The 20,085-nt window shown below is 53.5% G+C and overlaps 1 protein-coding gene across 2 annotated transcripts; it reads right to left on the bottom strand.

Moving 5' to 3' along the window:
• Positions 1-204: 204 nt before the first annotated feature.
• Positions 205-16,149, bottom strand: GMEB2 (glucocorticoid modulatory element binding protein 2). 2 transcript variants are annotated; one of them, XM_058850771.1, is made up of 10 exons: positions 15,951-16,149; positions 13,292-13,459; positions 8,490-8,587; positions 7,648-7,775; positions 6,149-6,252; positions 4,762-4,919; positions 3,488-3,559; positions 2,838-2,975; positions 2,191-2,313; positions 205-2,009 (listed from the first exon to the last, which is right to left on the bottom strand). In XM_058850771.1, exons 2-10 carry the CDS (start codon positions 13,420-13,422, stop codon positions 1,363-1,365), a joined length of 1,599 nt encoding a protein of 532 aa, XP_058706754.1. In that variant the 5' UTR covers positions 13,423-13,459; positions 15,951-16,149; the 3' UTR covers positions 205-1,362. The 2 variants fall into 2 exon arrangements, with proteins under 2 accessions (XP_058706754.1, XP_058706755.1); XM_058850772.1 differs by lacking the exons at positions 13,292-13,459; positions 15,951-16,149 and having other exon boundaries at positions 7,648-7,770.
• Positions 16,150-20,085: the final 3,936 nt, after the last annotated feature.

Genomic DNA, 20,085 nt, shown 5'->3' with positions numbered 1-20,085 from the left:
GTGCAGCCAGGCTGTTCCAGCTGTGCCATGGACACCCAGACTTTGAAGCCACATTTCAGGCTCCCTGCACACCCATGGCCAGAGAGAACACAGAGGACATGGACATTTATATTTAACCAGGTGTGTTTCTGTCCTGCCATAGCCCCGTTTCACAATCGCAGCTGTCATACCTGGACACAGAAAACACAATAAACCAGCCACATTCTTTCAAAAAAATATTTATTACTCAATAAAGTGACCTGTTGTTGCTGCTGTTGCCAGATCAAGTTTGGAGAAACCCCAACACTCCAAGCACCTGACTCCTTCCAGCCGGAGACAGTGTGAGACACACAGGCCCTGGGATGGGACCCGGTGAGAGTTGCAGTGAGTGGGGTGGCTGAAGGAGAACTGGGGGCTCGACCACCCCGTTACAGAACAGCTGCTTAAACCCAGCAGGGAGGGAATGGCAGTGCCCAGCTCCCACGGGATGCTGGGACAGCAGGGTCCCCACTTGTGAGGAAGTGTGAGTTCCTTGAGCACTTCTGTGGGGCTCAGCTCTGCACGCTCTGCAGCACAGCTCTGCTGTGCAGAACGAGCTTCCCAACCAGGGCTTTGCTTAAAAATCGCCGTTGGCTTAAAAAAATCCCAAGAATGGATTTTTTATTTTTTTTTGAGAAAACTAGAAAAAGACCCTAAATCCTCAGAAGTCACGGCTCTTCTCAGCCCTGTGGGTTCCTCTGTTCCTGCTCCTTCCTCAGCAGACCTGGGCAACCATCATGTCCACTGTCTGAATAGCTCCCACTTGTTTCTGCCACCCAAAACCAGTGTCACACACACCACCTGACCTCCCAGGGCCTGTGCCCATGCTGCCAGAGCCCTTCCTGGTGTCAGTGATTGTACACATCCACAGAATACCTGCTCTTGGCATCCCTCTCCACTCCTGCAGCCCCCTAGGAATGGGGAGCAGCCAGCTCCCTGCACACCAGACCCCCTTGGCAGCTTCCTTTTGCTACGGCCTTCTCCCTGCTCCTGCCCACTTCTCCGATGGATGCTGCTCCAGCTGTGCCAACAAGGCTGGGCTGATGACCCAGAGCAGGAAAACTATTCCAAGAGAATAGGGGAGGAAAGCTTGATAAAAAAATAAGCTTTTTTTCTTCCCTCCTCCAAACAAGGCAGAGCATTTCTGCCTTTCCCTTCTCCAGGCATCCTTCCTCCCCCTTCCTTCCCTCTGACCTGAACTTCCTTGCTCCCAACACGAGCTGCTCTGAGTCTTGTTAGCCCGTGCCCCTCATGACACCACTCCTCGTCCCACAGCGCAGCCAGAGAAGAGGCAGTTCCCCCCAGAGTGGCACGGCCAGCGTCCCTCCAGGCAAGTCCCCCCTCTCACTTCTGCTCCGCCTCATCAGCCACTGCGGTCACCTCGATGGCGGCGGCAGCGTGCTCGTCCCCGGCAGCCTCGGTGGCACCGGACGGGACAGTCACGACCGTGCTCCCACTGGGAGCTATTTGTGTCACGTTCTGGATGGCTGTGCCAAGTCCTGGAAGCGTCAGGAGCTGGAAGGGGCTCATCACCTTCACCACCGTGCTGCCGTCCTGGACCGCAGCCGTGCTCAGCACCGTCAGGTTGGAAGCGTCCGGGTGGATCTCCACCGTGCCGGGGAAGGTGGAGCCGGCAGAGGCCAGCACCGTGTACCCCCCCAGCAGAGGGGAGGCCGGGGAGCTGGCGGCAGGGGGCTGAGCTGGGCTCTTCCCCAGCACCGAAGGAGGGAGGGCCGAGACCACTTTGCCGAGAGGGAGATTGGCAACCTGGGACACTGGCATGCCAGAGGTGACAGCGAGCTGTGCTGGCTGGGACAGGACTTGGGAGGTGATGGCAGCTGGTCCAGAGGTGGCCCTGGTCAGCCTGGGGCGTTTCAGAGGTGTGGGAACGGAGACGGGTGTGAGGGTCATCAGGACGTTGTTGAGATGTTGCGCTTTGTGCTTCAGCTCCTTCGCTCGCTTGCGGTGCTCGTCACACTGCTGCTCCAGAGCTGGAGAGAGAAGAGGTTTGGCTCAGCCTGGATCCTGGACAAGCTTCCCAGAGGCCTATGGCAATGCCTGGTGTGGCTGGTTTAACAACCACCAGCTTTAACACAACCCCCACTTTCTCAGCCCAAAAGAAAAGGTGCTGGCAGTGATGCCCGGTGCCACACCGGTGTGTCCAGGACATACCTGCCAAATCCCGTGTGTACTGCTCCCTCGAGCGATCCATCTGGCACTTGTGGCTGGCCAGGACCTTCTTGACCAGATCCAGCATCCCAAAGTTCTGGACAACGTTGTTGAGTAAAACAGCATCTTAAAAACAAGACACAGAATCTTTGAGGAAGCAAAATTCCCTGCGCAAACTATTTGTGGCTTGGCAAAAGCCATCTGACAACAAACACGTCCAGCTGGGACAGCCAAAATCTGCAGAAGGGTAATGAAAGAGGCTGGGGGGGAAGAGGAGAAGGCAGAAGCCATGAGAAAGGGCAGGAGGTCACTGGCGTGTAAACAGTTGTCTCCTGCCTAGCAGGGGTGATAAGAAATCTGCTGGCACTGTAGCCGCTTGCTGCATCGTTATTCCAATGGCCTAAATTCCACATCAGTCCCCAAGCCAAGCATTTGTCCAGACCCAGAGCCAGCAGAGAGGAAGCCACAGGCATGGGGAATTGGAGAACTGAGGTCACCTGAATTATCCCCAACTGCAGCCTCACCAATCAGCCAGAAATGAGATTTTTTATGAGCTATGTCCCTATCATGCCATCCAGACATCCCTAAGGATAAAAAAGTCCACAAGCTCCTCTCCCAAGATGACCGACCACCCATGTCCAGGTCCTTACCCCCGAGCTGCAGCGGGGGATCCTGTGCTCGCTGCTGCAAGCCTTTCATGGTCTCCACCAGCTCCTGGTGGAACTCATGGATCACTTCTTCCAGGAGACCACTGTCCTTCAGACCTTGCCAAAAAGCAAAGGTGTCATCTGGAGAAACAGGAAGCAAGGGAGAACCTCAAAATCTTCGGCAGGGTTTAATGGTAATCTGCTAGGGGCTCCCTGTGGACACTCCCGCAGGAGGGCAGTCCTGCCAGGCTGGGAGAGACGCCTGAGGTCACGGGGCTGGGGCAAAGCCTACCCAGAGCATGGACCCAAAGGAGGATGTGCTCTCCTGACCCCATCCCACACCAATAGGACACTTTGCTACAGCCAGTAGAGCCAAGGAGAATGATTTCATGACCCCTCTGATAAGAATTGTTTTTCCCTAGAGCTGCATCTGGCCCTGGCTTTGATATGTTGGTGCTTGGAAACAACTTCATCCCAAGGCTGTGCAGCCAGGGGATGAACACTGTGCTATTCCATAAGCAGCAAAGGAATAATCCCAGTGGAGGTTCATGCAAGGCTGCTCTGGTAAGAGGGTCCTTCCTGCTGCTTACCCTGCTGCTTCCTTCTTTCCCCACATCTCCACCCAGCGAGCCCTGCGGGATCTCAAGCCATACCTCCAATGCTGGTGGTCCAATCGCTGGCATCCTCGCATGTTTCTATGGTTATTGTAGCCGGGGATCCGTTCACTGCAACCAATAGCAAAAAAGAAGAGAAAAAATTCCCAGGTCCTGATTTTTCCCTGTATTTTCACAGGCTGTTTCCAAGGGAAGCACTCCCTTGCTGCATTTCTGACTTCTCCTTTATACAGGATCACATCTGTTTGAATGCAGATCTCAATGCTGAACAGAGACGCCCCAGTGGTTGCTGTGCCAGCTGTACTTATTTTCCTACATTAGAGTGCAATCCCCAGGGATTGCTCCTGCAACCTTTGCAGCACAAGAACACATGCTTGAGAGCAGCATTTCCCTCCTGTTTGTTCCCCCCTGTAACCATACCAGCACTGCTCAGAGCAAAAGTCACACAGATTTCGAGTCTAATTTTTTTGGCAGCCCTTTTTACCCAGCCACTGTTTGTCTTGAGGGCTTCTAAAGCCTCCAAGGGAAGAGCAGCCCCGCACTGCACAGGGATGCAGGGGGGATCCCTCCTTCCCTCCAGCTCTGCCAAATCTCAGCAGTTTTGTTACCATAGAGCTGGGGAACAGGCGTCATTCATGCTGTGCACAGGAGTAGGATGGATGGGAATCTGGCCAGAGCCCCACAGAGCTGTGCAGAGCCTTTGGAATGCTCAGTTGCAGCTATTAAACCCAGTCCCTCTGCTCCTTTACTCCGTGGCTTTCAGAGCTCTGGTTATTGCAGCACTGGCCAGCAGCTGGCAAACATCTCCCATTGGTGAGCTCATATTTAACAGGGGGGCTTGAAGTGGGCTGTGCTGTGCATCAGCATCAGCTTCCCCACCACAATACCAGGATGTGGTGGGTGGGTGCTCTGCAGAGCCAACCAAGAGGCTTATCCTGTTCCAGAGATACCACAGGAGCTTGGGGTGTGGGGCACTTTGGGGGCTGTTCTTAATGCTCAGGGGCAAAAGGAGTTAAATATAGAAGTATTTCAAAATTAGAACGCTTTCCAATGAAACAGTTGTTTGTAATTATAGGTCAAACTCATAAAATCAGAGAATGGTTTGGGCTGGAAAAGACCTCAAAGCTCATCTCATTCCAACCCCCTGCCATGGGCAGGGACACCTTCCACTAGACCAGATTGCTCCAAGTGCTGTCCCACCTGGCCTTGGACACTTCCAGAGATGAGGCAGCCACAGGGACCTCGGTTATGTGGCATTTGTGTGCTTTGATGCGTCAAAGGCCCTGCTGAGGGTGAGGAATGGCTGCACGTACCATCGGCAGAGGCAGGAGTCAGAGGGATGTACTCTGTCGATGTCTGGCTGGTCAGGGACACCCTGGCTCCAGTCAGGTCAATTTTGGTGCTCCGGCAGGTGTTGGAACAGACCTTTGTGTGCTGGTAGAAATCCAGCTCTCCTGAGTCCATAATCTTCCTGGAAGACAGGCAGCAAGCACAAGGACAGGGACATCAGCAACAGCTAAGAGCTCTGAGATGCAGCTCCTGGTGGCCTTCACCCCAAATTTCCGAGTCCCAAAATGCCAGGAGAGCAGGCAGTGCCAACAGGAGCCCTTACTGGGACTGATTAACTCATTTCTTGAGGAAGGAAGGGGAAGAGAGAGCCCCATCTGGTCCCACCGAGGCACATCCCCTCCAAAGCTGCAGCTCCCAGCCAAAGGGTCAGCTGGAGTCTCAGTTCAGGGTGAGACCACAGGGAGCTTCCTTCTTGCCTTTTTGACACAAAAGGAGACAGGACATAACCCTATTTATAAACTAAAATCTGGTCTCTCGTCTCATTCAAAGGGAGTGACAACATGAACACGGGATCCTCCAATCCAAGAACATTCCCAGGCCTTGCTGGCCAACACCCACCTAAGCTTCCCAAGATTTGCTCCCATGGGATGCTGGGTTTGCCTTCAGACATTCCCCTGAAGTTTTTTTCCCCCTTCTCAAAGGCCTGCCTTGACAAAGTCTAAACCTATTATGCAAAATTTATGTGGAGCAAAAGCTGCTTATAAGGAATCCGGGAGATGCCTGCATTGGAGCAGAAGAGTACAGGGAAAGGCAATGTCACCCTGTGAAAAGAGCACAAAACCACTGACAATTCCTGGGGAAAGAGGTGATTGTTTTTTATCCTGCCCAAAGGTAGAGAAAGACTTTAATTAAATCACAGTCTCAGTCTGATGTTCAGGGGGACCATAGAGGAATTGAATTACTGCAGTTAATACTAGAGAAGAGAAATGCTTGCAATAAAGAAGCTTTTTTTTTTTTTTTGCCAAGGACTTATTTAGAAGTGATATCAAGCAGGAGCGCTGCAACCAGAGCATTGGTGATGACCAGACTGATTTCATTTGGTGGGTCATGCTGAGAATCCACAGACAGCATGGCCCACCCACCAACAGCCATTAAAATTTCCAATGTCCCTACACCAGCTGGAAACTCAGTGTGGTTCAAGCCCTAAAAAGACTAGAGAAATATTTCTTGCCCCAGATTATTCCCTAGGCACAAGGACAGAACAAAGCCATTGGACCGACCACATTTGGGACCATGTCATTAAGACATTTAGTGGTTCATTTGCTCCCTCAGCAGCAAAACTGCCATTCCAAAGGTTCTGTTCCATAATCCCCCAGAAAGAAGTGTCCAGAGACAAGGGAAGGGACTAACCGGAGCATGATCCCGTTCATCCGGATCGCCCGCTTCCAATCCTTCAAGGTCGACTTGCCTGCCAGGTGGACAAACTCCTTGGGGCTGATTAGGTGATCGTGAAACTGCAAAAGGCAGGGGTGCAACATCAGTGCCACAAGCCATAAACAAGCCAAGGGTGCCCTGTGAGCAGGGTTCAGCTGGAGCCTGGTGGCGTTTCCCGGTGCCCGGCAGTCTCCATGTGCCACTGAACACCACCAGAACGGATGGCTGCCAGGCACTCCCCGCCCCAGAGAACACTGCCCAAGTTAGAGAAATTAAAGCCAAACACTGCTGTCACAGATGGCTAGTTAACAGCTGCTCCAAGCTAAGGGTGCAGGGAGTGCCCAGCTCAGGCAGGACAGCTGGGAAAACAGCCATAGCTTGTGCAAAGTATCATTAACAGCACGGAGCTGTTCACACTCCCACTAACAACGGACTCAGTGAAAGCTGGGCTGCACTGCTAACATTTGGGTCCAGGGGCACCTTATGCCCCATAGGAGAGAGGGAAGAAGCCCATTTGGTCTTTGACCTCCTGCTCCCAAGCCCAAACACTGGTATCAGGGAAACTCTGGCCTCTCTGGCAGTGCACACCCACTGCTACTGCAAACCAGCTTCAGGGAGCTGGTGCGCACTGTGCCAATTCTTCCCTTTCTTTTATTGCCCTACACACCCAGCTGTGCCTGAACCCACATGCTGACCTAACAGCAACCTGCAGGATCACACAATTATAGAATCACTAAGGATGGAGAAGACCTCTAAGATCCTTGAGTCCAACCATGACCCAGGCAGTCCTCTTGAGAGCTGCCTTACAGCCCATCTCCAAGGACTTCCTAAATCCAGGCCTCCTCTTTTCCATGGCCATGTTGACCAACACAGAGCAACTCACTGTTACTGCATGAGAAACTGCATCTCTGAACAAGGACAAGGGCTTCAGTGCAGAGAGGACATATTTTAAGAGGCAGCAGCATCTGTCCTCTGCCTCATGGACAGAGGAGATCATCTCTGCTGGAAAGGCCAAGGACTATCCTTTGAGAGCCCAAGGAGACTCTCCCCCAGCATGGCATTGTTTAGGCTGTGTACAAATGCCAGCAATGACTCACTCATGGCATGTTCCTGAATTCATGCAAATTTTAACCACAAGTTACCCAGGACGCAGCAGCAACTCTTCACTAGGTCCCCAGTCAATACATTCCTCAAACTATCAACTTTGCAACTAAGCAGACACTGCAAGTAGCCAAATTTCTCAAATTTACAATAACACATTAAATTGAGGCACCATCTGTCCAGCCAGAATTACACAATTTAGTCAGGACAAATATCAGGTATCCAGCACCAGGAAAATGTCATCCTTTCCTACCATGACATGGTTCTGATGCAAAGCAGCTGATCAAAGCTCATCACAACCAGCACAAGCCAGGTCACCTCACAATGTGGGCAAGGGGAAAGCACAAGTCTAGTGCTGGGCTCTCTGTTCTCACCTGCACACACTTCACATTGATCCCAGGGCACACAAACTTCCTCCAGATGAGGTTGGCTTTGCTGTCCCCGCAGGTGATGGGGTAGACAATCTCTGCCTCCAAACTCTCCTCATCTTCAGCCATCTTCACTTCTCACAGGGATCAGAGGAAGGGACAGATCAAAGAGAAACATGAGCCACAGCTCCTGAGTGCCACACATGTAATGATAGTTTTGAAACCCAGAAATAAAAAAGAAAGTAGATGATGCATGCTGGGGTGTGCTGGGGTTTGTAGCCACCACTCACTCACACTTTGCTATGAAAACCTCCAAACACCCGAACTTCTCAGGCAAAACAGCCCAGGCAGATTTATGCAAATCCAGCTGCAGCTGAGCACAGGGAATATGAGATGTCATCCATTCTTGATAAAAAAAGAATGATGTTATCTGGGTGGAGTCACTCTTGGTTTTAAAGTAAAACTGGCTTTAAGCCAACTCCAGCCCAGCTGACCAGTCTTTGTTCCCTAAACTCGCTTTTACTCGCAACCAAAGCCAGCAAGTTGCTGCAAAACTGACATCCCCGTGGCAAGCTGGAATGCTGGAGCCAGGCCGGACACAGGGACTCATCCTGGACCAGGAGAGGGCAGCAGCAGCCCAGCCAGCCACTGCCAGCTCCCTGCTGGTCACCGAGCCTCCCTGGATGCTGGGAGAGCATCCCCAAGGACCACAAGAGAAGACCCCCGGAGCCTCAGCAGCTGTGCACAACAGTGCTTGCTTGGACTGTCCTATCTGACACCAGCACAGGGCTGTGGCACACTGGGGTGCTGGAGCTGGCACCAAGGGGCTATGGAAAGAGCTGACCTACCTAGAACCGCTTCCTTCAGGTCTGTGGAGGCTGTGAAGGCAGCAGCAGCTGCAGCAGCTGCATTTTCAGTCTCCAGAGTGTCTTCGTTGATGTCACCACTGGGAAGAGAGGCAGAGGCATTCTTAAGCCATGTGGCCATGTGCCACCCCCACCCCCGATGCCCTGTGGAGACATTGCCTCAGAAGTCCCTCGGATCACATTTTCCCACAAGAGCTAAGAGTCAGCTCTGGGTTTGGGAGGCTCAGCTCCATTTTTTCATGTGGAGATGAAGAACCCCACAGCAGGCAAGCCCCTGTCAGCAGCCTGGCCAGCTCTCTCTTGCCTCCCCTTTTATCCCAGCCCTGTGGATCTGCCTGCAGCCCAGCCTGTGCTGGAGAGCTGGCATGGAGAGATGCTGTCAGCACAGCCCATTGCTCAGAAGTTATTGCCAGCCTTTGGAAGCCTTGCCTGAGATTTCCCCAGGAAAAACATGTGTGAAACATGCTGCTGCTGTCTGGGCAATGGACTGGCTGAATCCCCTGGTATGCAGGATGCTCCAGGGAGCAGGACCTCAAGGAGACACAGAGACACTATAATGGAGTTGGACAAACCCCAGGAGCAGATCTGTGAGCAGAGATAACATAACATGAGCTACAGACACTTGCAATATAATCTCTGAGCCTCTTAGAACTTGATATATCCATGATATTCATTAATAGCTGGCTATCCATTGTCCCCACACTGAGATCTCTGTCCTCTCTGGGTGCTTTGCCCATGGAGTCACACAGTGGGTCCTGCACAGCACCCTCTCCCTTGCTGTTCTCCCATCCCAGCTCTGCTACAGCAATACGGAGCCCCAAGCCCCTCCAAGGAGCTTCACACTCAGAGGGAACAGGCACTTCTGGCTGGGCTGTGGGACATGCTCCTCACCCTCTCAGCTCTGCAGGTCAGGTCCCAGAGGGAGGGAGCCCACACTGGTGCCCTTATGGATCCCACCTGAATATCACAGCCAGTGCTCAGCAGGGACCATTCCTGATGGGTTTTCACAGAAACACAGAATAGTTTGGGCTGAAAAGGCCCTTAAACCTCATTTCATTCCAACCCCCTGCAATGAGCAGGGACACCTTCCACTATCCCAGGTTGCTCCAAGCCCCATCCAACCTGGCCTTGAACACTTCCAGGGATGGGGCAGCCACAGCTTCTCTGGACAGCCTGTGCCAGGGCCTCACCACCCTCACAGGGAACAATTTCTTTCTAATATCTAATCTAAGTCTACCCTTCTTTTAAGATGTATGTTTGGTGGTGTTACTGAAGCTGACTAATTGCTGCAGAAAGCTTGACCTGCAGGGGCAGGGGGAAAAACACAATTAGCTTTTCGCACACTTTGGCATATAAACTCCCTAGGAAGACTCCACAGAGAAAATAAACCTGAAACCTCCCTCAGCTTGGTACCATGGATGAATTAAGACAGTCCTAGTGACTCACTGGCAACCACATTTCTCACCCGCGATGCCACGGGGACAAGGAAATTCAAGAGCAACTGGTTTTTCCATTCTGGGCTCCTAACACACAGCTCCAGGGTGGAACTGCAGCTTCAAAGCTTCCCTCCCCTCAGCAGCTGCAAGGCAGGTACCTGTGGGGAGCAGCACAGAGATAAGGAATGGTGTGGGTGGCAGCTCAGCCTCACCAGGTGAGTGGCTCGGAAATGTTGCTCCAGAGAGGGGAGACAACTCCTGCTGTGACAGAAAGGAGATGGACACAACTCTGCCTCTGCAGCCCACAGCAACTACCAGCCCAGAGCCCTGGCAGAGCTTGGGGAGGGGTAACGTGAGGTAAACTCTGAGCTAAGGCATTTGCACACAGGTGATTATTACACGAGTGGCAGTCTGACAGAAGAATTTGAACCTGGGGTTTTCATCAGTTTGCTACTGGGTTCCTGCATTTCTCCAGGTAAAAGGCAGTGGCACTTCAGCAAGGTGCTGGAGGAAGCAGCCCCTACTGGCACGCAAAGCCCAGCCCTGACCTGCCTCCAGATCAAGAATCTCTACTAACTTACCCAGAAGAAACCCCCCAGCAGAAAAGCCAGCACCTTTCAGAGCTTCCTCCAGGACTCTACCGCATTTGCACCGCTCCAAAAAATGACCAAAAGGCACAACTGGATGTGGAGGAATAACCCAGACCACGCCTTAAACCTCCAGAAGAAAACAAACAAACCAACTCCCAGCTTGTATGAAAAATTCAGGCAACTGAAGTCTGTGTCTGCTGTGGACATGTGGGGGAGAGAAAACCACAAAAAAAGGCGAGTGTCTCCACGCTGCTTCTCCCATCCCATTCCAGGGAAACAGACTGAGGCAGATGCAAGGGAAAACACAAACACCTTCCAAGTCCCAGCAGTGCAGCCCCCCAGCTGGTCCTGCCTTTGCCAGTTGCCATGACGAAGGCAGAGGAGAATGGTTCTCATCTTCCTCCCCAAGAGGATTCATAAACCAGATGGGAGGAAGAGAAGAAAGCACGTGCAGATAACTCAGCGGGCTGGCGTCTCCTTTCTTTTCTGCTCCTGCCTTGCCTGGAAATTTGAGAGAGAAAAGTCTCCCCCAGAATCCTGTGCTGATTAGAAATACAAGCATTTCATCAGAGCACCAAGCTCAGCCTCCTCTCACAGACAAAAGAGAAAAGCTTCTTGCTCATTATTATTTTCCCATTTCCCTCAGCCTTTTCCTTAAGAGCACATGAACTAATTAAGCACTTAACAATTGGTTGTATAGAGGGTTTTTTTAATAGCAAACCCATACCCAGATGAGCACTAGAAAAAGGCACCAACCCCCAAGCTGAGATTGGTTTAAGTGTCACACAAGGCAAACTGAAAGCTCCCCATGTGCGTGGTGACCGAGTCAACACCAAGGGATCCCAGCCCGTGCCTGCAGCTGCTCTCCTGACACCAGCTGGGGCTGCAGAGGGAAACCAGAGGGAAAGGGAGGAGCCAGAGCCACACTTCCCCAGAAGGAGCAGAGCCTGGAGGGGACAGCTGACCAAGGCCACAGAGAGACCATGGGTGGCTCATGCTGCCACCCATCACCAGCCCCACTGCCCTGCTCAGTGAAGGGAGTCAGGCAGGTTTTACTTTGTAACCCCAAAATTCACATCCTTTCCATCACCCACTACCATCCCCAAGAATGATGGAGGAGTAAAGACCTGTCCAGAGGCTCTTCTGCAGAGAGATGCATGGAAAACTCTCAGGGAATCTCTTTGTACATGCCAAGACATGTCTGCTCATAGCTGCAACTAAATGAAAGCGTTCCTCTCTGAGCTGTGTAGAGCCATCCTGCTCCTGACCATTCAGGGGACACTGGTAGGGTGAGAAAAGGTTTCCAAAGAAAAACAGGAAGGGAACTAAAAGTGAAAGGAAACCAACTGACTGAGCCAGCCTCTGCCATGATCGATTTTCTCAGACAACACCACAATGCTGCACATGGGTCTGTAGAGGCTCAGAGCCACATGACAGCCAGGAACCATTCTGCATCCAAAAGTAGCCACATCCCAAGTGTCACATCTGGCTGCTTCTCCACTGAGGAAGACAAGGGATTCTCCATGGGACAGAAAACAAGAGGAGCAGAGCCCTTCTGGTCCACCATGACTGCTCTTCTGGGAATTGAAAAAGTCTTGGAAACACTCACAGACCCAGGGTGTGGAGGCAGAGAGGGCAGATCCTGCCCATCCCAGCACCAACAGCTTTTACCTCTTCCTGTCCCTGCCCATTCTTTACCAAAAATTCATCTATTAATGGGCTTTATCTCAGCTGGAGCAGCACAAGGGGAGGCACCTGGACTGGAACAAAAGCTGTCACTTTCTGCCCTGCCCAAAGCCCCAGGGCACTGACACAAAGACACTTTGAGAAAAGAAGACAAACATCTTGTGGAGAGCAATAAACAGCCATTCAACACCTACTTATTTCAGACAAACCTGCCTGGATGCAGCTCCAGGTGTGAACTAGAATTTTCTGCCCAGTGAAATAGCAAAGCACAGAACTGTCTCTGGGCTCTGTCCCAACCAAAAAACGATAGAGAAATAAAGCAAATAGTCCATTTCTGTGTGGGCCTCCAAGGTACCAGCCAGGCTCTTTGGCCATGGCAAACCTGCCACTGAACAGACCAGACCTGAACAAACAGCAGCCCTGAATGTGAAATGCCAACAAAAAAGGCAGAAAATGGCAGAAGAACAGCACTTTAACAATCAGACCTTCACTGTTTTTTCTGAGCAGTGCCTGTCCACTCAGGGCAACATTGTTTCAAGGACACCTCTCTCATCTCATTCCTACTGCTGGCAGTGGAGCTTCCTGCAGAGCTCAGCCAAAAACCAGCCAACCCCAAACCTCCCCAACCTTCAGGGAAGGGGGGAGCTCAGCTGCACCACTCTCAACCTGCTGTGGACAGACTTGTCTCTTGGAGTCCAGAGCTTAGCAAAGACACCATGAAATAAATAGTAGAAAAGCACTGATTTACCTACTGGTGTCCTGTTCCAATTGAATTTGTGTCCAGTCCAACATCCAAATCCACTCAGAAAAAGGTATTTGGGGTTGGTCTTTTTTCCCCTCCTCAAAAGAGGGAAAGAGTGGAGCCTGTTCTACACAGAGCTGCAGAGCCCTGGGTATGGGAAGCCTTAGCAAGGAACTGGACACTCCCTGGCCACCACTGTGCTCACTCACATACTCACCACAGTGAGCAGGGACGCAGGAGGAAGCACTGGGGGATCAGATCCCGACCTACAACCACATGTGGGAGGGTTTCCAGCACATCCCCTCAGCGTGCACCAACCCCATCTCTTACCCATGCTGGGACAGGTTGGTGGTGACCAGCACTGTCTTCACCTCCTCCATGCCACCGCCGTCCACCGCGCCGTCCGGCGTGGTCACCACCACCACCTCCTCCATGTGGACACTGACGTCCGGCGTCGCCATCGTGGCAGGAGCGGGGCAGCCGTCAGTCACCAGCTGCCTGTGGAGAAAAATGGGGGGAAGCCCAGAGTCAAAAGGTCTCCCTGCTGAACTCGGTCTTGGAAGGATCCTGGGTGTGGTGGGAGCAAGGAGAGAAGGGACTGCAGGGACCCCGCGCTCCTAAGGAGAAGAGGATGAGCAAATCCCCAAGTGCTCCATCCCAGGAGGAAGGGTGAGGGGAAGCCCAACCCAACACATGCTCTGCAGGCTGGGTGAGAATGATGGGCATGGGTGGGACTGGGAGGTGAAGGGCAGAGTGTGAAAGAGGTCCAAAAAAAAATGTTCCTGGCATCCACCATAAACTCTATGAAGACACTCAGTTTGAAGGTGCGTTTCCAAATGTATTTCAAACTATCTCACGATTTCACACTGTTGGAGGAGCTTGTCACTGTCTCCTCCACAGTAAAACAGGGATTCTTCCCTCCTCCAAAGTCACACACAAAAAAAATCAAATTAAAAAAGTACATCAAGCCTGCAGAAACAGTGACATCTGGAAACTATTGCAAAGTGTGCATTTCTAATAAATCAGCAATAGATGTAAGACAGCACTCCCTCTCCAGTTCTCTTGGAGCCTCTTTAGGAGCAGAAAGGGATGCTCAGGTCTCCTCAGAGTCTTCTTTTCTCTTCTCCAGATCTCTCAGCCTGTCTCCAGAGCAGAAGTGCTCCAGCCCTCAGAGCATCTCCATGACCTCCTTTGGACTTGCTCCAGCAGCTCCACATCCTTCTGATGCCAGGGGCCCCAGACCTGGAAGCAGCACTGCAGGTGGGGTCTCACCTGAGGAGAGCAGAGGTGCAGAATCCCCTTCTTTGCCCTGCTGCCCACAATGCTGGGGATCAGCCCATGCCCAGGTTTGGAGAAGTCGGTGCCTACAAAGCACCTCCTACCGCACCTCTAGCACTGGTGTCGTGCACACAGAGACAGGTAAGGGAACACCTCATCCAGGTCTGGCTGTTCCAGGCTCAGACGCCCATGGAGTACTCCAAGCAGTGGCACAGAGCACAGCAGAGATGCCACTTGGCTCCCAGCTCTTCCCCAGGCCACAGGTGGAGCAGAGCAGTGACCCAGCACGTCCATCACAACCAAGTTCATGCCTGCAGGAACACCTGCCTGACCCACAGGGACACCATGAGATGCTCTTTACCTCCACAGAGCCCACAGGGTTTATCCAAGGTGGAGTGGCCCCTCTGCGCCAGCCCAGCACAGCAGAAGCACTTCAGTTTTCACAGCAGCACAGATCCTCAGCTGCCTCCAACTCAACCACTCCAATTTTTGTTGTCATTCTATCCAAACCCTTATCCTTCATTTTGGGGTAAAACCCCTCCCACAGTATTAGCATCACTCACAACACCCGTGAGCTGGGACCTGGTCTGAAGAGTCTCCAGACATCCTGCCCAGCATCACGGGATTGAACTCCACGTGTGCTGCTCAGATGCCTCTGGGCAGGAACCAGCACTGAATGGAGAAAAAGTGGGCTGAGAACATAAGTAATCTAAAAAGTGGCTAAAAACACACCAGCAGTGGGGCTGTGGATGAGGACAGGGTGCATCCCAGCTCTACCAGGACTCAGGGTGTCCATGCATGAGGAAAAAAAACATTAAAGGGAAAAAAAAAAAAGCATAGCACAATTGGGAGAGGAGAGAGATTTTTGGGGTGCAGCATCAGGAGGGAAGAGAGCAGGGAGGTTACACTGGACAGCCAGCAAGGCTGAGCATAGAGAGAGGGATGCAGTGTGGATGCAGAGGTACTCAGAGAGAGAGGGGATGCATGGGGAGGCGGCTTCAGGGGGGTTAAATAGAGGTGCAGAGGGTGGGGGGGTCATGGGGGTGCAAGAGGGTGCACAGAGGCACATGGAGAGAGATGGAGAGCAGCACGGGTGGGGGGCTACACATGCTGGGGGCTGCATGGGTGGGGGCTGCCCGGAAGAGAGCGGCAGGGAAGCTGCAAGACGATGGAGAGCGGCCTCAAGGAGGGGGGAAGAAGACAGAGTGCATCACAGGGGGACACACAGAGGGTGCCCGGGGGGCTGCGGCTGCACGGCAGGCGCGGGGGGGCCGGTTTGCAAAGTGGGGTGACCGGGGGTGGAGGGCGCTGCACGTGGAGGCTGCCCGGGCAGGGTCTCCCGGGGGTCCCCCGGCGCCGAGGCGGGCGGGGGGCGGCGGGCGAGCAGGGGGTGCCCCGAGTGTCGTGGCGGTGTCCCCCCCTCAGCCCCCGCTGCGGGGCGGCGCGAGGGAGGGGGGGCTGCGGGGGGGCGAGAGGGCCGCGTGGGCGCGCTCCCGCTGGCAGGGAGGAGGAGGAGGAGGAGGAGGAGGAGGAGGAGGAAGAGGAGGAGGAGGAGGCGGGGGGGCCGCGGGGCGGGCAGGCGGGGGGGCCGCGGGGCGGGCGGGCGGCCGGGCGCTGCCGCCGCCGCCGTAACGTCCTGACGCTCCGCAGGGACCCGGGCGGCGCGTGCGGCGGAGGCCCCGCGGCGGGCGAGGCCGCGCCCGGCGCTTACCTCGGGCCGGGGTCCCGCGGGCCCCGCTCGGGCTGCGGCGGCGGGCGCTGGGGCCGGGCGGCGGTGGGCGCGGGCAGGGCGGCAGCGGGGCCGGGGGGAGCGGGGCTCCGCCGCGCGGCTCTCGGGCCCCGCGCAGGCGCAAGGCCCGCGCCGGCTACCGAGACTTATTTGGCGCGGGCGCCGCGGCCCGCGCTCCCCGTGAAACAGGGACCGGGCGGGCGCTCTGCGCCTGCGCCGCCGCCGGGCGGAGGTGGGAGGGGGCGCGGCGCGCGCCGCCGGGGGGTCCCCGTGCGCGGGGTCCTGAGGGGGAATCCCCCCGTGTCCCCCCCCCCGTGTCCCCCCCCCCGTGTCCCCCCCCGTGTTCTCTGTACCCCCCCCGTGCCTCCCGTGTGTCCCCGACCCGTCCCTTCATCCCTTCATGTCCTCCCGGTTCCTGCTGCCCGCCGTGTCCCCTCTGTGTCTCCCCTCTGCCCCGCACGCCCCCCCTCCCCAGTGTCTCCTTCCTGCCCCCGCAGCCTGTACCCTGCCTGTCCCTTTGGCGTCCTGCATGCCCCCGTGTCCCCTGCCTGCCCCCCCAGGGTTCTGCATCCTCCCCGTGTCCCCTGTACGTCCCCCCCGGGCTGTGAGCCCCATATGTGTCTGCTGTGTGCTCCCCACGTCCCCTCCCTGTCCCCATCTGGGGTCCGGCATGACACCCTTTCTCCTGCATGTCTCTTTCCCGAGTCTTGCACGCTCCCGTGCCCCTTGCATGTCCTTATTCCAGGTCCTGCATGCATTCCATGTCCTCTCTGTGTGTGCCCTGTGCCCTGCATGTCCCCTGTGTCCCCCTCCTCAGTCCTCTGTGCCCCCCATGTCCTCTGTGTATCCTTTTCATGGGCTCTGCATCCGCCCTGTGCCCCCTGCATGTTCCCCCTGGGCTGTGTGTCCCAATCCATGTCTCCTGTGTGTGTCTCCCAAGCCCTGTGTCCCTTTCTGGCTTTCCAGGGTTTTGTGAAAGCCCTCAGCTGTTCATGACTGAACACTTCCTTGAACACCTCCAGGAATGGGGCAGCCACAGCTTCTCTGGGCACCCTGTGCCAGGGCCTCACCATCCTCAAAGGGAGTAATTTCTTCCCAATATCCCATCTAAACCTGCCCTCTGGCAGTGGGAAGCCATTCCCCTTGCTGTGTCACCCCATACCCTTGTCCAAAGTCTCTCTCCATGTCTCTTGGAGCCCCTTTAGGCACTGGAGGGGGCTCTAAGGTCTCCCCAGGGCCATTTCCAGCATTCAAAAAGTGCCCTTGACCAGTTTGATTCAGGCTCTTGTTTTCCTGATCGAGCCTTCCCCAAGGTGCTGCTGGTCCTTATCAGCACTAAGTCTTTAGCTGTGACTCTGCTCTCTGTTTCCCCAGCCACCATGAACTGTCACAGGTTTTGGTTAATTTTTGCCATTTCTGTGCCTATGAGGCCCAGAGTTTGGGAGGCACTCAAAAATTTCTCAGGGAGGACTTTTTGCATAATTTTACCACATTGCACTTCTTCTGTGAGTAGGTGGTTAACACGTTCTGGGAAGCGATGAGTGAGGCCAGAGGCCCCCAAAAGTCGTGAATCCCTTTTGGAAACGCTCGCTATGTTTCCATTCTGTCAGCTTTTCACAGCTACTGGGTGGGTGGCTTTTCCTGACATGTGTTCAGGTGACGTTTGGTCTGTTTAGTACTTTTTACACAAATTTCTAATGATGCTGTCTGATACATTTTTGGTGGTTTATTTATTTATTTCTTTCCCCCCAAGGTTCTTTTTTTTGTTGTTTTTTGTCCCCATGCAAACCAACCCTGCCTGATAACCAGCTGCTACCTCTATTTCCCTCATGTTCCTCACCAGTCTACCCAAGCTAATACCATTAAAGTGATATTCCACAAGAAACCGTATTTCTTTTCTTTCTCCAAGATAACCAGAGGTAACCAGCAAGGTTAAATCACCCGCTGGAAATGGTGGCTCCCTTTTCCATGGAAGTATGTCTGTCTCTCTACCGGTGCCACTGCTGGTGTTTTCCCTGGCAGCTGCATCCTTGGGACCCCAGTGGGGTTGGACAGGACTGATAAAAGGTCCCTTTTTCCACTAAAACCATCTCCCTACAGTGCCCAAGAGCAGCAGCCTTATCAAGTTGGTAAGAAGGCAGCAAACCCCCAGGAATGCTGCCTTACACCGGTTTTCCCAGCAATCAGTGGCCTCTTGGACAGCAAAACCTGGCTTTTGCTGTCAGATCCCAGGATGGTCTCTGGGATCCTCCTAGCACAGAGAATGGGATGATTACACCTCCTGGCACCTAATCTGCTCCCTGCTCTGCCTCTTTATCAGTGGGCAGACTCGCTCCAGCCATGGTGCCAGCAAGGCTGCTGAAAGAGGATGAGCTGTTATTTTTCAAACCAAATCACTCTGCAAAATTTCTGCATTTTGCCTGCCCAGGTGAGCCTTTGCTCTTGGCAGAGCCTCTGATCCTTTACTCAGGCACAGCTCAAACACTTTGTAGGGATTCCTTCAAGAGTTATGTAGGTATTTTGCTTTCTTGACTTGGTTTTGATTTTTTGCACAAGGAACTCTTGACATGGCATGGAGTGACAGGACAAGGGGCACTGGCAGAGGGCAGGGTTAGATTGGATATTGGGAAGAAATTCTTCCCGGTGAGACTGGGGAGGTGCTGGCACAGGTTGCCCAGAGAAGCTGTGGCTGCCTCATCCCTGGAGGTGTTCAAGGTGTTCAAGGTCAGGCTGGAGAGGGCTTGGAGCAGCCTGAGATAGTGGAAGGTGTCCCTGCCCATGGGAAGGTGTTGGAACCAAACCATTCCTTGATTCTATGATTTTATGAGCGCTTGAGTGTGGTACAAGCCTTCAGTATTCAGGGCTGCACAGTGGTGGGAGCCTCTCCACAATTCCTTCTGCTCCTCCCACCCCATCCTGTCCCAACAGATCCCGTGCCTCTGTGGTTTTCTCCTTCAGATCACAAGAGGATGAAGGAAGTGTCTTGAATTAACTAGTTATGAGGTGACCATGCTCCTTTTCATCAATGTGTCTTGAATTGTCTGGCACCAAGAACTGTGCCTGTTTTCCTAAGACAAATGCAGAGGTTTACTTAACTACATCCATGTTTTAGAAGACCCTGGGTTAGCAGACTGTATCAAATCTCAGAGGAAGAGTGAGCAATGCTGCATTTGCAGTCAGGTTGTTATCTCCAGAATCAGGAAGGTCAAGCTGCAAAAATAGAATTCCTGTTTATGCGGGCAGCAGCGTCCTGAGGACACATGGGAAAAGCATCAGGCATGGGCTGCTTGCCACTGCCACCACCGTGATGGCCCCAGCACTGTCCTGGCACTGTTCTCCCTGCCCTTACAGAACACTGCCCTGGGAATTAAAACTTATCCCCCCTGCCTTCCCCTCACTTTATCTCCTTGTGCACTGAGTGCTGCTGAGCTCTGTGGAAAGTCTCCCACCCTGGTTATTTTGATGGGATCACAAGATGTGGGACAGTCCAGGAGGGTGCTGCTATTTCAATATCCCCTCAAGGACAGGGAGGACAGTGGCCAGTGACATTGGGCACTGTTTGTGGTGGCAAAAGCCCTCCCCAAAAGGGAAGTGGGGAAACCTTTCCAGGAAAAGCAGCCAGGCACCCTCTCCCACATGTCCTTGTGGATTACAAATTTCCCTGTTTTCAGCTACAGCTTTTGGACATTTTTGTGTACTTGGCTCCAGGGATGGGGTTGGGAGCATTGACCATGCAGGGTCTCATTGGTTGGGGTTCCATCTCCCTGAGGAATACAGCCCTGCTCCCTCCCGCTCTGTCCAGCCCAGGCTGGATACCTTCTTAGGAAAAACTCATGAAGGAGACATTGGAGTTTTAAATAAGGAAGTTCATGTGGTTTCTAGAACTGCATTTGTTGTATTTGTAACTGTTTTATATCTTTTTCAATCTTCCTGTGTAAAGACTTTGCACACCCTCACTCCCAGCCACAGGGGGTGGCAGCAGGACCCTCATTCAAGCATTTATTACTTTGTTCCTCTGAGAATGGTGATAAACTGTCAATTTCTGCCTCTTTTATGCGGTGTGAAAAAGCGGTCACTGAGTATTCAGAGGATTAGGGTCTATTTTCTTAAATCTTTA

This window comes from Poecile atricapillus, chromosome 15 (genome assembly GCF_030490865.1).
Source record: "Poecile atricapillus isolate bPoeAtr1 chromosome 15, bPoeAtr1.hap1, whole genome shotgun sequence".
In the NCBI taxonomy this organism is placed as follows: Eukaryota; Metazoa; Chordata; class Aves; order Passeriformes; family Paridae; genus Poecile; species Poecile atricapillus.
The sequence above is the reverse complement of the archived record's forward strand: the minus strand, read 5'-3'. Positions and strand labels throughout refer to the sequence as shown.